We start from the raw sequence: 18,186 nt of genomic DNA, 5'->3' as shown, positions 1-18,186 counted from the left end.
CCTGCAGGAATCTTGCAAATGGTGACAGGGTGCAAATTCTTAAGGTGCATGATGGGCATTATAGCCAGAACTTGTGTTCCAGTTGCTAGCTTTCAAGTTATGAACTATATGTATTTCCTAACTTCTTATCTGAGTCTCTGAGTCCTCTTCTATAAAATACACACAATAATACACACCTTGACCTGTTACTACAAAGATCAGTCCTAAAATTGCTATACCACATGGCTTATAGCTGCAGCTGAATAATTAATAGCCACCACCACCATCATCACCATCATCACCATCATCATCATGTGAGAATGCAAACCCGAGGCTCATATATGCTGTTAAGTAACTTTCCCCAAACCTCACAGAGAATTAATTGGGATTAAAACTTAGGGTTGCTTGCTTTGTTTTGTTTTCTTTTATTTGTTTGTTTTGAACGAAGCATCCTTATATAAAAAGATAGAGAGAAAAATCTGAAATCTGCCTCTATTGGTTTATATTCATATAACAAGATATAGCCATCCATATATATTTCTTTTCTGGCATAATACAATTTACATAATCAGTGGACAAAATAGTGACTCACCTCTCCTCAAATGCACAAGCAACTAAATCAGATTTGGTATTCTAAACTGAATGGGAAGAAGGAATCTCCTTATACATGAGGATCCAGATACATGTTCTTAGTCTGTGAAGTAACTAAGGACACTGGGATAAGGAGACGGGAGCGGGAGGCCTGCACAAGGGAATGGAAGAGTTACGTGGTTCTAATGTCTGAAACGACTACCTGTACTGCTTCTCTCTTCGACTTCTCAGCCTTTACTTTCTCCTTTCCTTCCTTGCCATTATTTTTCTTCTCTTCTTCTTCAAGTTTGCTACAATTAAAAACAAAGATACAGGCTAAGTACAATTTCCTATTCTCTTTGATAATGTATTTATAAAGGTATGAAGATCTTCCACACAAGGTCAGATTTACTCTTCTTTACAAATTTATCTAGTCTAAGAGGTGATACCCCTGTGCCCAGTAATGCAGATAATAAACAATATAATAATAAAATATAAACTCTCTTTAAAAAAAATAAAACTAGCATGTTTTTATCAGTGTGTGACCCTCAAGTAGTCTTTATCCCACCAGCCAGTGACTTCAATGATCTGAAAGAAACCACAAATGCCTTGATGTTTAAAAACTGTGCAACTTTTCCTATGTAAATAACAACCATATCAGTGACAAAAGCCAGAGGTGCTACCAAGGCAGATGATGGGTCAAAATAATGTTTCATTATAAAATTAAAATTTTAGATATTATTTTAAGGGAATTAATGTTCAAGTTGAAGTTCAAGTTTTACAATAATGATCCAAATCCAGGAAGATTCAACAATTAATATTTTGATGTTGATCATGAGCCTAAGCTTCTGGCTTCCTTGCCATTTTCTATTGATCTGTAGCTTATCAAAGCTAGAAAATCTGTAGCATTGACTACACCACATCCAGTTATCACCATGGACCAGCATGGACCAGTGGAGCAAGTGAGAGAAGAACTTTGATTTCCTGAATCTCAGACCACTTTGTACACTACTGGCCTAGTCTGTCAATTTCTCCTTTAAGGAACTATGAGCATATATACCTGAGATGGGACAAGGACATGTGAAAGTTAAGTTTTAACACCAACTTTGCACCTTTTACAACAGGTATTATTTAAATATTTTTCTTAACATTTACTTTAGCGTGAGACTCTGTAGAGGATTAGGAATCTAAGAAGGAGGAGAAGCAGAGGAAGAAATCATCAATTTCTCCTATACTGTCTCACACAATGGAGCTCTGGTCCCACTCACCAAAACAATGGCCTACAAGTCCCTGGATTTGCCTTTCAAAGAAGATATTTCAATAAACATCTCTTGCATGGGCTTGCCCCTTAGGGGTTTTACTCTCTAACTAAACCACTTATCAAAGTATTTATTCCACTTGTGCATGGTAATATCTCTGAAAATAAATGCAATCCTCTCCGTTCCATTTCTCATTCTGGTTATTTTAACCTTGCCTACTGGCCTCATAAACTTCTGTCTGACTGGTTTTCCCATAGTCAATAGCTGAATATATTCACAGAATCATAAAATATCAGGGGTGAGAGACAAAGATATTACTGCATTCAGATAATCAAATTTCCCTTCTCAGTTATGGATGATGATTATCAAGTATTAAAAACATAATAGCGCTAAATTAAGACTTTCCCATGACTTAACTAGAGGATAGAAGGATAACTGAATAGAGAATCACTGTGTGTTTTAGTATTACTTCATGTCTTATCCATGTGCTTTTAAACTTGTAGCATACAAGCCATGGTATATATTCTACAGATTTCTGAGGAAGCTGAGACTCAGATGTGAGCAATGATGAAGAGATTCAGTGGGACAGGTGAGGGTAGGTACTCACAATACACTTGCACACATGGCACACTTGTTTCCATGCATTTTGCCATCAGGGCCACGGACAGGGTCATTCTCCCTGGTGCATATAAGCATTCCATTTCTCACTTGCTTCCGAAATTCACTGCAGAGCTCCTGGAAAATATTTTCTCAGAATGACCATCTACCCTTCCTACACCTTTGCCTCTTCTGAGGAGTACGTGATGCAGAGTAAGAAGAAAAGCAAAAAATGTTGACAGGTAGCAGTTAATTGGCAAGTATTTACAAAGCTTCTGCCATGGACTCAAACTTGTCCTTGCACTACAGTAGATCTGAAAATATTCATCATCATTGTTCTGAGGCTGCTTATACTCCAGGTGCAGAAGAAAGCTGACAAAATTAGCAGAGAACAATATACACCTTTGTGTTATGTTACATATCACAGTCTATAAAAACTATGAAAGATCACAGGTGAAGGGGTTCCATGGACCTAGAACAGGAGGCTTCCTGGAGGGACTGAGAAGATTACTGAGCCTCCATGAGAAAGAAGGGCATCCTGCCATTTGCAACTACTTGGATAAAACTAGATGATACTCTGCTAAGTAAAATAAATGAGACAAAAAATACTGTATGATCTCACTCATGAGGAATCTGAGAAAGCTGAGCTCATAGAAACAGAAAGTAGAGTGGTATTTGCCAGGGTCTCGGGGTTGGTGGGGGAAATACGGAGATGCTGGTCAAATGGGCTAAATTTCCAGTTATAAGATGAATTAAGTTCTGGAGATCTGCTGTAGAGCATGGGAACTATAGTTAACAATACAACAGTATATTATACAGTATGCTTGAAAGTTGCTAAGAGAGTAAATCCTAAATGTTCTCACCACAAAAAAGAAATGTATTTATGTAATTATGTGATGTGATGGAGGTGTTAGGTAAGACTATGGAAGTATCATTTTACAACATATAGGTGTATCAAATCAACACAATATATACCTTAAACTTACATGGTTTTGTATGTTAATTATATTTCAATAAAGCAGTAAAAAATTAAAAGAAGAATATGTGCAAAATAATTGGTGAATCTCATTTTCTTTAGAAGGCTGAGAAAGAAAAGAAAAACATGCTCAAACTATGAAATAAAGATATATTTGAAATAAAGATATGGAAGAGAGAACAAGTATGGTCCTTGGAGAAACTGATACCTTTCTGGGAGCTCTTTGATGAAGTAGAGGGATAGGAGGTATAGATTTCAAACAGGAGAGGTACAAGGGGAGTAGAGAGAAGGAGAAATGTGTTAAGACTAATTGGAAAATCTAAGATGATTTGGCAGCTGATCGGATATTATGGATAAAACAAGTGTTCAACTCTAAATTACCAATAAAAAGATGGTGTAACTAACAGAAAGTTAATGAGAAAATGAGTCAGTTTAAGGGTTGACTTTCAAACTGTGTCAACTCTTCCCAAATAAATATTAGGCTTATGTTTTGCATTTGTTAGGAAGTAAAGAACATAAAGATAATTCTTGTTTATGGCCATTATATGAGAGTAATCCAACATCCCCTACAGACAGATTCTGTTGTGCTATTTGTACCAACAGAAATCTAAGAAAGGCCAATTATGGAGAGTATACCTCACAAAGTAAGTTAGCCCTCTACTTTTTATAAAATGAAACTCAAAATCTGAATTATCATGCAATAAAATTGGTGCTCTAGAAACTTCTAATCTAGGCCCTTTTTCAGGTGAAAGGCTTTTTGTTTTTATTCATTTCAGGCATGACAATTGAAAAGGAAAACATTTCTGCTAGTGAGATATCTAGGATACTTTAAAGCAAAAAAAAAAAAAAATTGTCAAGGCATAGTATTAGCAGTCCTGAGAAAAATTACCTTTGTAGCTTCTCTTTTAGCCTTTGCTTTTGCTCTTTCTTCTTGCTGACTATTAGGATCAGGGGAAGAAAAAGAGAGAAAAAGAAGAAATGAGTCTTAGTAGAGTAGATTATTAATATTTATAGGTTGATCATTCGTTACTTTGACAATTTTCAAATTGTCACTCACAAAGATCCACTCACAGCAGTTTGTAATTCTATTGGCTAATAAACTGAATTCACTTCACCTCAAGAGAATAGTATGCAATAAAAAGTCCCTTAATAAGTAAACCCATATAGCTCCCTCGGCAAGTACACTGCAGTAATACCTTCCTATTGCTGATTCTTTTGCATCTGCAACGGCTCTCTATAAAGTGGCAATATTTGGCTTCTGGGAGGTAGTATAGCATGGTGGTTAACAGGACAGAGTCTAGAGCCAAACTGCATAAGGAACACAAGAAATGTCTAAACCTCTCTGAATCTTCCTCATCTTTAAATGGGAAAGGGAGAGCGGGGTAATTCTTCTCCTAGGATTTTCATGAGCATTAAATGAATTGATACATGTAAAGCAACCAGGGTAAATAACTGGCACATAATGAAATGACTGACAGAGTGATATAAGGGATTGGTATCATCATCATTGTAATTATTAAAAGTGAGACACTCCAAAAAAAAAAGGCATATGATGGAAACGGAGCAAGGGTGATAGCTCTTAACCATTTTAGGTAACTAACAGTATTGCAAATGAACTTTCCATAATTGGATCTCTAATATAAACAATTTAATCCTGTTGTATAGGCATAAAAAACCTAAACATGTAAAAGTTTTCATTTTAAAATGTAAAAATGTTTAATATGTAAAAATGTAGTATTTCAATCAACCTAAGACTTGCTCATTGATCAAATGAAAATATTTTTTAAAAGGTGAAAAGGCGGGGTGTCTGGGTGGCTCAGTCAGTTAAGCATCTGCCTTTAGCTCAGGTCATGACCTGAAGGTCCTGGCATTGAGCCCCAAGTCCCACATCCTACTCAGCAGAGTCTGCTTCTCCTTCTCCCTCTGCCCTTTCCCCCAACTTGTGCACTCTTTCTAATAGCTAAGTAAAATATTTTTAAAAAGATGAAAAGACAGTTGCATATCATATGAGAGTGTGCAAGAAAAGACTATGAAGAGAAAAATGATTCTTAAAAAAGCCAATAGCTTTTGCTAACATACCCATAAAATATGACGTAATAAAACTTTCTTTTTGACAAGGAATTTTTATAGTGATGGGAGGAAATTACTAAAATAGCTCCAAAACTGTGAGGTTTCTCATACTTCTTTATATGGAAACTGCTCTATCCTTTACCATGAGTCTAAGTTGATTAAAAGATTTAACAAGTGTTTTCTTTCCATACTGGGAAATTATCAGAGGAAGCAGCAGAGCTGACCACTAGGTGGCAGGATTACTTCCTTGCCACGGAAAGATTATTGTAGAGGGTGAAGAAATCCAGACAGAAACAAGCCTAAATACAGGCAAATAAAATGAAATGCCATAATTTATAATGGCATTGCTAAGTGGTTATATTGTGTCTACAGCATACAGTGGAAAACATCACTTTCTTCATTTTTTTTTCCTGCACTGATATTTCTGATATTTCTATCATTCTCAACTTCTCAGGGCCTTTATTTTGTCATCTGTTACTTGTGATAATACAATAAAGACCTACTTCATATATTTGTTGCAAAGATTAAATGAGATTAGGTAGAAACGCATTTAGCAAGTATATGCCAATTACTTGCATTCAGCAAATTTTGGCTATGCGGATTTGGATTTTAGCACTTCCATGTGCAAACACTATGCAACAAATCTTCAGGATCTCTCCACCAGGGAAGACTGAATGACTGAATCCTTTCAGAGATACTGAGTATATAGAAAATCAACTGGAGTATCCCTTGGGACAAAGATAAAAAACCTTAAGGAATATTGTAGACTTTTGTTTGAGAGGACACATCGTGACACTTATTCTACGGTTATATTTTACTCCCCTGTACGTGAGCATCCAACTTTTACCATTTCTAAAGCAGACTTTACCTACTTCAACTATTACAAAGTTCATCTTGATGTTGCACCCATATCTATGTCCCTATGGCTGTCATTTGTTTTAATTCTACTCATTGAGATCACACAGAATGAATAAGAAGAAAGGTAGTAAATTAAAACAAACAAAAAATTTCTCCTAAAATTGTCCATGTACCATAATGACATTTTATCTGTAATCTCATCCATTTACTATTTTAGCTTAATAATCCTTCAGCAAACTAAAAGCAATTAGTATGGTTATCATAGAGTATTCTCTCCTGTGAATAAAACGTCTGGAGTTACCTCTAAAATGTCCTGAAAGAAATTATTATGGATCTCTTTAGATCACAATAATTGTCATCTGAAAGCTCTTCACTTGCTTTTTGGCTTTGTGTTTTCCTGTGTATGTTTTTTTTTTTTTAATTTAGTTTAAATGTGACACCCTAAAATGACCAATTGTTTAAAAGCTTCCCTCAGTTCCTTCTGTCTCCCCTTCAGGAGTCCTGAGCTCTACTCACAAGAAGGCCTCACACATGGAGCATGTGTTGCCATGCATTTTCCCATCTGGGCCTTTGATGGGGTCATTCTCTCGTGTGCAGAGAAGCTGTCCATTCCTCCTTACTTTTCGGTATTCAGAGCACAATTCCTGTGAAATTGAGGAAGGAAGTTTGAGGTTTTGAACACAGGTTGGATCCGCCTGGAAAAATAGCTGCAGTTTAGACTTTTTTTCTTAAATGGGGATCTGCAGTGGGCTTATTTTAGAATAGTTCTTAACTGGGAAGACATGACTATTTTTAAATGGTAAAAGTTATAAACTCTCAACCTAGAAATAGTCACATATGCGCATGAGTATATGCTCACATATAAATAAACACAAAGTGTTTGTAGAAATGTTTCCTACAATTTCAGGGGATTTATGAGTTTCCTGAATGCCATCTGTGGAGCCCAGGTCCACATGCCTCTGACTTTTGAGGAGTTCCCCTCACCTCAAAGGAAGCTGTGTTCTCAGATTGTCTCTTATTTCTTGACTCACTTTCCTTCTTTTTCTTTTCTTCCTCTTCTGCTTGGCTAAAAAAAGAATGATTAAAAGAGATCGGTAAGGATCATATAGAATGTCCAGACTGAAAGTGACCTCAAATATCATTTAATCATTACAGTTAATACTTATTAAATTCTGGGGCTCCTGGGTGGCTCAGTTAAGTGTCTGCCTTCGGCTCAGGTCATGATCCCAGGGTCCTGGGATTGAGTCCCAGCCCCAGGTTGTCAGGCTCCCTGCTGAGCAGGGAGTCTGCTTCTCCCTCTCCTTTTGTTCCTCCCCACGATTCATATTCTCTTTCTCTTAAATAAATAAATAAATTAATTAAATCTAAAGTAACAATAACAACAACCTTATTAAATTTTTACTATGTGCCTAGCCTGGGGGTCATTCCATGAAATCTTCCCAACTGTATGTTACAAAACTACTATTATAACCCTACATACAGATGACAAGAAAACTGACAGAATGGATTGCTTTCCCAAGGACACAGAACTAATGTACACTACAGATTTAAACCTAATCCAGGGGAAGTTTTTTGATCTTCCACTACTCACAACTTCTAATACTCAATATTTCTGATTACTATCTAGCTTTGCTTTAATCTGCCAGTAACTTCTCTACCTATATCATCCTTGAAACCCCACTAGGTCATTCTACCCTTGAAGTCCTCAAACTGTTTGGAAGTTGCTTCTGGCACTGAGCCAGACCCTTTCCAGAGCTTTTACTCATTGTTCCCACTTTCAACCACAGAGACAACTTCAAAGCAGTGTTGATCCCACATTTAAAAACAAAAGCTACTTGGGTATTTCATGACCATGACACCCCCTTGCTAACTGTCCCAAGCCTTAACAGTCTTCAAAGGGCATGGTTTTTATTCATTTCTTCTAAATATGTTTTTGTTTTCCTACTGAAGTGGTCTTCTCATAATGGAACAAAGAAATGGAACAGAAAGTTAATCTGAACTCACTGCTTGCATTTTCTAGAATCCCTCCCATAATAACAACAGTTGTCTGGTAGAAGAGAGATGTTGAACATGTAGTCACATGTCAATTTACCTGTGCTTAGTGCTATGAAGCAAAGTCCTGATCACCCTGAGGGAGAAACTGTGGGGTTAGGGATGCAGCTATTCAAGCTGGTGAGACACATGGGAGACCAGATTCTCATGATTCCTATTCCAAGTCATTCCCCCAGATCCTGTGTATGAACTAATGTACCATTTTGTGTATTGATTATGTTTGCTTTGTGATTTGTTGTGTGATTTCAGATGACTTCACAGCCTGCTCTGCAAGGGTAAGATCCTTGTTTTACATCCTGTACACTTTAACAGGGACTCAACCAGGGATTGATATGCAGGAATTATTCTTTGGAGTTGATTAGGAGTGACAACACCATGATGGCAAGATATGTGGTTCCTAACTTCCCTTCCCCTCACAAGAACAACTAACCTCTATTCAAAAGCATGACATGCCTGAGAAAATCCTAGAACACAGGGGCGAGGTGGCAGTACCCACTGTACCTCAGAGACCAAGACAGACTGCATTAGAAGGGTAAGAGAAGCAGCCTCATGTGGACCTCATTGCCCCTCTCTCAGATCAGAGCAGGCATTATTCTCTGATCCTTATGACGTTGTGCAAAAATGCCATTGACAAGAAACAAATATAACTAAAGAAATAAAATATAACAAAGTTAAAATTCAAAAATAAAAAATGAAGCAGAAAGGACAAAACTCTCCCTCATTTGCCCAGGTGCAGCACTACTCACAAGAACACCTCACACATGGAGCACGTGTTGCCATACATCTTCCCGTCTGGGCCCTGGATGGGGTCGTTCTCTCTAGTGCAGGGGAGTCTCCCATTCCTCACGAGCTTGCGGTATTCATTGCACAGCTCCTGCCAAGAAAGAGAAAGCAAGGTGGGGATACATTTTATTCCTATTCCAAGCAGAAGATTGGAACATAACCATTGGCAGAAACTAATATTATGCTTCTCTGACACGAGAATTTTAGTTGTGTTTCTTTCAAATGTAAAATTTAACTCAACAAACAGAACTCATCACTTGATAAGAGATGAGAACAAGTGAGACACAACAGAATGTCACAATGTAATAAAAGAGGTAGACAAACTCCACTATAATCTAAACAGAATAAAATAAGTGCGGGGGGTGCATGGGTGGCTCAATCCATTAATGGTCTGCCTTTGGCTCAGGGCATGATCCCAGGGTCCTGGGATTGAGCCCCATGTAGAGCTTCCTGCTCAGTGAGGGGTTGCTTCTCCCTTTGCCCCTCCACCTGCTCATTCTCTCTCTCTCACATAAATAAAATCTTAAAAAAAATTTTTAAGAATAAAATAAGAGCAAACATACAGGTACAAGAAAATCTGAGAACATAGAGGTTGGGACCATGAGATACGATTGTGAAAACTGGGGAAGATATCATGTAACAACAAGAATAATTTGAGTGAGACTAAAGAGTAAACAGGATTTTCATGGGTAAGAAGGGGATTGGGGAATATGCATATGAGACTGTAAAATTAGGAAACAAAGTAGGAAACCACATGAGCATAGCAGAACATGAATTTCCAAATGAAGGCAAGCGAAGTAAGAAGGAAGATATGGAGATTGAGGTATATCCTGTAGTTGATGATGAGCCATTTGTGGTTTTTAAGCAGAGCTGTATTGTGATCTGATTATTAATATTTGAAGCTTTACTCTAGCTATGTTAGGGTGGATAGTTGGATAAAGGAAAGAATAGCATCTAGAAGGAAAAGTAGGCAATAATGACTTATAGAAGCCTATGAGAACAAATAATGTAACATTTCAGAGGTAAAAAAAATATCAGGCTTTCTGTGTGCAGAATGAAGGTATTTTTATCCCAATTCAGATGTGAAATTTAAAAAATTCACATGTAGAAAATATACATATAGAATCTTTAGAAAGTGGTTTGCAAAAGCTAGCATAATCTGTAAGTGATGAAACCAGGACTAGAACCTAGTTTTTTCAGACTTCAAATAAGTTATTTTTACTCTACAGGGTTTGTCTTAGAAGCAGCAAGAATTGATCAAGATCCCATGGCATTCATCTCAATGCCATTCCAGATTAAAGGGTTATTCCCGGCAGTTTTTGCTGGATGATATTCCACCCTTTATTTGGCTCTGAAATATGTTCAAATTAGAGTGTCAAGTAGGACTCAGTGGGTAGATTCCACTCACTGCATATAAGGGTGTTTTTTCAGATTCTCTTTTACTTCTTTCTTCCACTTCAGCCTTTTTCTTTTCTTCAGCTTCTGCTTGGCTAAATGAGAGAGAAAATGAGAAGAATCCATTGGACCAAACACAGGCAATTATTAGTCCACATTCTTGCATTGCTAATCTGTCCTCCCTCCTTAGGAAGAGCAATTTTGTCCTTTTATCACTATATACCAAAGAGAGGCAACAAAACAGCCTCTAGTATGGTAAGATACCATAACTTCTTCATTGTTTTTGCTTAATACTGAAAGAGTGATTGTAGATCTGGAAAGCTTGCTTTCTACAAAATACCTTTCTTGCCTGTGGTCAGAAAAGAAATACTATCAATGTCCATCAAGGAGATATTGAAACTAGTGCCATCATGAAATAGAGAAAGTGGCCTTTACAAAGCATATCAACTGGTTCCCTCATTTCACAGAGAGAAGGTGAGGCAGAGAGGGCTTTGGCTATACTCTTAGGACACGACTACCGCTAACCAAGGTCTTTCCTCTCAAGTCTATTGTCTATTACATCATGCACACCCTAGCTTTGTTAATTCACTATTCATGGCTATGTTATCTAAAGACAAAATACAGTATAGGTGGAAAAGGCCAGTAATTTCCATACACTGATAAACCAAATGAACCTATATCTGCTTTGCACAATAGAATTATATTGCATGTACAGTTAACTGATGCCATTTCAACCACACAAAACAAAAGGCCACAGATTAGAAGTGTAAACCAATGACTTAATCTGAGTTCAATCAAATAAACTGGGAGCAGTTCCAAATTTTGAAAGTCAACTGTCAATTCTAACTTACTGAGAAATGTCACATTACATAAAGTAATATGTACTTTAATTTTATAAGAGTTCATGATTGTTTCATGGGCAACATTAACTCTAATAATCAGTATCTGCATTAAGTGCTTATGTTGGGCCCTAACCTCTCTGGAAGATGAGATACCTGTGAATTTGTACCACAGGTTCACCTATGAAGCTTCCACAGTAGGGAGAATGTGGTATTTGCACAAGCTCATGGCTGTTGGGATGTTCCACTGGGATGTTCGCTTTAAGAGAGCAAGTGTCAGGGAAGCAGACATATAGGAGTAAAGAGCTCTAGGTGCTTACTCCCAGAGCCATTGCTAACATTCTCAATGTAAGTATTCAACTCCCTCCCCTACTTCAAACCACGGGTTCCCCATTTACAAAAGCAGTTAGTTATATTAGACTCTTTGTAAGGTCTCTTCTCTCTTTGGCATTCTTTAGACACTCTGACATTCTATACTCACTAGAAGGCTTGACACATGGAACACAAGTTTCCATGCATTTTCCCATCTGGGCCACGGACAGGGTCATTTTCTCTGGTACAGAAAAGCATTCCATTCTTTGCATGATCCTGATATTCACTGCAGAGCTTCTAAATAATGAAAATGAGACAGTTTAGATATAGTTCTCTATTCTGATTATATATTTTTTAAAAGATTTTATTTATTTATTTGAGAGAGAGAGTGTGTGTGTGTGAGAGAGAGAGTGAGCAGGGGGGAGGGGCAAAGGGAGAGGGAGAGTGAGAATCTCCATGTTGAGCATGGAGCCTGACACGAGACTCGATCTCATGACCCTGAGGTCATGACCTAAGCCAAAGTCAAGAGTCAGATACTTTACCAACTGAGCCACCCACATGCCTTCTGTTTATACATTTTAGATGCTGCTAATTAAAGATATCAGAGAAGAGGAACTAAAGAAAAAAATAAAACTTTCAGGATTTAGGATCATCCTGAAATTTTGTGATACTTCCCTTGGTGTAATATTCACCCATTTAAGTATTCAACAAATGTATTAAGGGGGTATAAATATAAATGTGATTTCTACTCCAGTGGGAATGACAAGGAACGGCAAAAAGCTAAGAGATATGACACAGGTCTGAGTTAAATGGATACAACACAAAGGGAAGAGTGACTCATGGAAGTACAGAGAAGGGTTTATAGCTGAGTTATATAACTCTAGGATGTGTCCAGGTAAACCGTGTGGCAAATAGGTCCTCCAAGACCAATTATGACATATATGCAAAGATAGAGGGCCATAAAAAACTACGTTATCTTGAGATAATCTATTATTGCCCAGAATAAAGAATCAGCTGGGTAAAGAGAGGAAGGTTTGGGAAGTGGTTAAAAAGGAGACCATGAAGATAAGTCAAAACTAGATCACTGAACTTTGAAAGGGATTTGGACTCTATTCTTAGGAAATTAGAAAATGATAAATATATAGAGAGAATATATAGAGAAGAGAAGATCATAAGCAAATCTGTATTTTAGAAAGACCACCCAGACAGATTTGTGAGGATTTGAGTGATTGGAGACTGAAGTTTGAGAAACTATAGAAAAAATATGGAAAGGGAGGGAGGAAGGGAGATAGGGAGGTAGAAGCAAGGGAAGAGAAGAAGAGAGACAAAGAGGAAGGAAGAAACTGGAAAGATAAAAGGATTGTTTTGATTTGAGAACTAAAATTAAAGGATTGAGGGAAAAAAATCAGTTGAAAGTGAGGCTTAGACAATAGGATGCAATCACATGAAAGTAGAAGGGGGAACTAATGAAGTAGGCTGTTTTATGAAACTGTGAACTCCATACTACAGAAGGTGGGCTAACTCACTGTAAAAAATAAGTTAAATAGGGTTTATTCATAGAATGAAATGGTCCAAATATCCTCTAGGATACCTTCAAATGTTAGCTTTTCATATGGCCACTGAGTTGTGGAAATATTTCCCACTCTATAAAAGCAATGTGGAAAGTGAATTGAATCTTGAGGATTGAGGAAGATGTTGGCGCAAGGCATAGAGACCAGGCAGGATGCTAACGCATCAGTGCAAAGGAAATCTAGTAGATACATAAACTAAATGGGTAGTAGGAGAGAAAAAGACAAATGAATAGTTAAGAGATGCTTAGAAAGTAGAATATGGTATGATTTTAAAGGAAGCAGACTAAAATGTTACATTGAAGACCTCCAAAACAACTACCACACAAATTAAACTTCGAATTCAGATAATGCTTTGATATGTTATCTTCATTTAAAAACAATTCTAATAATGGTTAGCTCCAAATACAGCTATTTGGAGCTAGAAATTGTAGTGTTATAATTATTCATCTAAATCTTATGAAATAATAATGATAAATAACTTTCCAGAAAATCCATCAATAATGGAGGAAAAACAAACCAATACTGAAAATGCATGTTAGAGTAAAATGCACACATACACCACAAAAGTCAGAACTAAATTGATCAAACTAGTCTTCACCTCAATTTCTCTCTTAACCTTGACTTTTTCTTCAGTCTTTTTCAGATTTTCATGTGCTTTATTTTTTTCTTCTGAAAAAAGCTGTTTACTGGGAAAAAAAAAACAAAAATAAATACATGAATACAGATGCTTCAAATCCTCACGTTATAAAATAGTCATTTAGGTGCAGGTGGAAGAATAAGAATAGCCACGTATTCTTGAGTTCTAGAATAAACACGTTCCAATCATCTTATGGCTCCTTATTAGGTTGAAATCTTCACTCTTTCTCCAAAGAATCCCTTTTATTTTGTCTTCATGTTTGCCCTTCCTCTCACCGCAATGACTTTTTTTGTCATCTTGTCTTCTTTTAAATCTCCTCAGCTTAAATTCTACCTTCTTTAAGAAGACATTCTAGACCTCAAAGTGGAAGAGAACTATATATCTGTTATTGTACTTTCATACCTGAATATTTTCTTAAGGGATAGTTCTCACTCTATCTTGTAATGTGTGTGCGTGTGTGTGTCTCTGTGTGTGTGTGTGTCCATGGCTTATTTCTGCTATTTAACTTTAAGCTTCTTGAGAGGAAGGATCTTCATTCATACATTTACTCAACATTTGGCTTGTAACTACTTTTTGTCAAGTGTTGGCCTGGTGCTATAGTGGCATATAAAACAGACCCATATCCTATGTTCTCAGAACTCAGAAGCTAGTCAACAAATAGTCATAGAAATAAATACATTATTACCAGCTGTGATGATTGCTATGAAATAAAATGATTAAGAGTTATAAAAATCTATTTCAATTAGGAATTTCAGGAGATCTTATCCAAAAGAAGGGTAATTTTGAAATGCCACAGTAGAGACATTAGCTGGCCAAGAGTGAGACAAACTGGCAGTAGGCCAGTTTAAAGGAAAGGGCTTAGAGAGTTCAAGGATCTGAAAAAAGGATGGGACCTTGTCTGAGACATCTTCATAAATGCCATAATTTATATGCTGTGGGATTTGCCCTTCTTCTCCCCACCCCCCCACCTCCTTCAGATGCCTGAGATGAAAAGATAAAGTTAATCCAAGTCACATATAAACATGAAGTTTTTGTGGGCATCGACATCTATTCTGTCACACTGGGATAATTACTACAGGAAAACGGCCAAAGTCTTGGTACCTGCTTTCACCCTCATTCTGTATAGACTGTCTTGTAAAAAGGCTTACAGAGGTGTTGGGAGGAAATATTAAGAAGTATGCTGAAATCCAGTCTTCTCACTGGAAAATAGAATCCATCTGTAAACTAATATTCAATAAAGGAGGAAAGACTATCCATTGGAAGAAAGACAGTCTCTTCAATAAATGGTGCTGGGAAAATTGGACATCCACATGCAGAAGAATGAAACTAGACCACTCTCTTTCACCATACACAAAGATAAACTCAAAATGGATGAAAGATCTAAATGTGAGACAAGATTCCATCAAAATCCTAGAGAAGAACACAGGCAACACCCTTTTTGAACTCGGCCACAGTAACTTCTTGCAAGATACATCCACGAAGGCAAAAGAAACAAAAGCAAAAATGAACTATTGGGACTTCATCAAGATAAGAAGCTTTTGCACAGCAAAGGACACAGTCAACAAAACTCAAAGACAACCTACAGAATGGGAGAAGATATTTGCAAATGACATATCAGATAAAGGGCTAGTTTCCAAGATCTATAAAGAACTTATTAAACTCAACACCAAAGAAACAAACAATCCAATCATGAAATGGGCAAAAGACATGAAGAGAAATCTCACAGAGGAAGACATAGACATGGCCAACATGCATATGAGAAAATGCTCTGCATCGCTTGTCATCAGGGAAATACAAATCAAAACCACAATGAGATACCACCTCACACCAGTGAGAATGGGGCAAATTAACAAGGCAGGAAACAACAAATGTTGGAGGGGATGCGGAGAAAAGGGAACCCTCTTACACTGTTGGTAGGAATGTGAACTGGTGCAGCCACTCTGGAAAACTGTGTGGAGGTTCCTCAAAGTGTTAAAAATAGACCTGCCCTACGACCCAGCAATTGCACTATTGGGGATTTATCCCAAAGATACAGATGCAGTGAAACGCCGAGACACCTGCACCCCGATGTTTATAGCAGCAATGGCCACGATAGCCAAACTGTGGAAGGAGCCTCGGTGTCCAACGAAAGATGAATGGATAAAGAAGATGTGGTTTATGTATACAATGGAATATTACTCAGCTATTAGAAATGACAAATACCCACCATTTGCTTCAACGTGGATGGAACTGGAGGGTATTATGCTGAGTGAAGTAAGTCAGTCAGAGAAGGACAAACATTATATGTTCTCATTCATTTGGGGAATATAAATAATAGTGAAGGGGAATATAAGGGAAGGGAGAAGAAGTGTGTGGGAAATATCAGAAAGGGAGACAGAACGTAAAGACTGCTAACTCTGGGAAACGAACTAGGGGTGGTGGAAGGGGAGGAGGGCGGGGGGTGGGAGTGAATGGGTGACGGGCACTGGGGGTTATTCTGTATGTTAGTAAATTGAACACCAATAAAAAATCAAAAAAAAAAAAAGAATCCATCTGTACTCAGAAACAGACACACATCACTAGGATCTACTTACTAAGTGATATCATGATTTTAGAGGACAGCAAATTGCTCAAAAATTTTCAACAACAAAGCTGCATCTCAACATTGTTCTTATTCGTCATTCCCATCAAGCTCCACTTTACCCATCCAATTACTCCAAAGAAAACCACATCTATACTCACAAAATTTCAGCACACAAGGCGCATTTATTGCCATGCATCCTGCCATCAGGGCCACGAATTGGGTCACTCTCCCGTGTACAGTAAAGTCTTCCATTCCTCACTTGGGTTTCATATTCTTTACAAAAATCCTGCAAAATGATAAGTAATTACATTTAGCACTTTTCTACTCTTTAACATAGAAAATGCATGTCATGGATTTATAGTCAAAGAATGTTGTGTCTAGAAGGTATGGGTAAACATATAACATATTAATGAGAATTAATAAGAAATAGTAATTATGTTATGAAATTACTTGGTACATGTTTCTACTATGTGGTATATTTATTAAAAGAAAAAAGAGCAGTGAGGCACCTGGGTGGCTCAGTCAGTTAAGTCACTGACTCTTGGTTTGGCTCAGGTCATGATGTCAGTATCTTGAAATGGAGCCTCTACTGGGCTCTGCACTCAGCAGGGAGTCTGCTTCTCTCCCTTCCTCTCCCTCTACCCCTCCCCCTGCTCCTGCATACTCTGTCTCATAAATAAATAAATAAATAAATAAATAAATAAATAAATAAGCTTTTTTTTTTTTTAAGGGTAGAAGAACCTTATAAAGAATAAGACTAAGCAAATATCTCCTAAAACTAGATAGCTCTTAACTTCCAAATTTATGAATAAAGGATTATAAAAAAAATAAAAGGTCTTTCAGGAGAGAGATAACAAAATGGAGCTGCCAAGACAAAATAAAAAAGTTGCCAACAAAGCAGAATAGGGGATCTATAAGATGAGATGCTTAAATATTATTTAATGTGGGTCAAATCAAGAATAATCCTATCTGGTTTGCAAGGAAAGTTAATAAGGTGGCATCCATCGTCCTCTCTGTGAATGTATGGCCTCCTGTACTGATGTTCATTTTTATGTGCTCTGCCTCATTTATGGATTTCCATTTCTAACATAGTAGGTAGGAAGCACAGAGAGAGTCTAATTTTCCTTTACTCCCCACTGGAGAAAGGTCAAATACCAAGACTAAAATTGAAATTTAAATTTAAAAGGCTGTGACTTTCCCAAATAACCCAAGAAAGGTTTGTACCCAGATTTCCCAATGCTTTGATTCAGTACTTTCAGGTTTTTCTCTGTTTGGAAAATTCTTCTATTTGAATTGAAGGCTATACTTCATATTTACATCCATATTTATATCTATATCTATCCCAAATTACTCTAAATTTAGGAATCTCTATGTCAAGAAACATGTTTTGTGATAGCTTATATTACTACATAACATACAAAACAAAGCCTACAAAAAAATGCTTCTCTAAGCCTTTTTCAACTTCCCATTTCAGCCAAGAAAAAAAAAAAAAAGCATAAAGAGTATGGTTTGAGGGATGCTTAGGTGGCTCAGTGGTTAAGTGTCTGCCTTCAGCTCAGGGTGTGATCCTGGAGTTCCAGGATCGAGTCCCACATCGGGCTCCCTGCATGCAGCCTTCTTCTCCCTCTGCCTGTGTCTCTGTCTCTCATGAATAAATAAATAAAATCTTAAAAAAAAAAAAAAAGAGTATGCTTTGAAGCTGGAAGAGCTGAGCAGCTAAACGTT

General features: G+C 37.2%; 1 protein-coding gene across 2 annotated transcripts in view; it reads right to left on the bottom strand.

The window, feature by feature from the left end:
* Positions 1–18,186, bottom strand: part of SPINK5 (serine peptidase inhibitor Kazal type 5) — an 80,154-nt gene that overhangs the window by 30,102 nt on the left and 31,866 nt on the right. The window contains exons 9-18 of one of the 2 annotated variants that reach the window (XM_025447838.3): positions 16,620–16,747; positions 13,860–13,947; positions 11,860–11,987; positions 10,553–10,634; positions 9,108–9,235; positions 7,294–7,375; positions 6,826–6,953; positions 4,271–4,319; positions 2,416–2,543; positions 773–860 (exon numbers count right to left, since the gene is read on the bottom strand). In XM_025447838.3, coding sequence (XP_025303623.1) covers positions 773–860; positions 2,416–2,543; positions 4,271–4,319; positions 6,826–6,953; positions 7,294–7,375; positions 9,108–9,235; positions 10,553–10,634; positions 11,860–11,987; positions 13,860–13,947; positions 16,620–16,747 — 1,029 coding nt within the window. The remainder of the gene's footprint in view (positions 1–772; positions 861–2,415; positions 2,544–4,270; positions 4,320–6,825; positions 6,954–7,293; positions 7,376–9,107; positions 9,236–10,552; positions 10,635–11,859; positions 11,988–13,859; positions 13,948–16,619; positions 16,748–18,186) is intronic. The other variant, XM_035713712.2, reaches the window with a different exon arrangement.

This window comes from Canis lupus, chromosome 2 (assembly GCF_003254725.2).
Source record: "Canis lupus dingo isolate Sandy chromosome 2, ASM325472v2, whole genome shotgun sequence".
NCBI lineage: Eukaryota > Metazoa > Chordata > Mammalia > Carnivora > Canidae > Canis > Canis lupus.
This window is presented reverse-complemented; position numbering and strand designations above follow the sequence as displayed.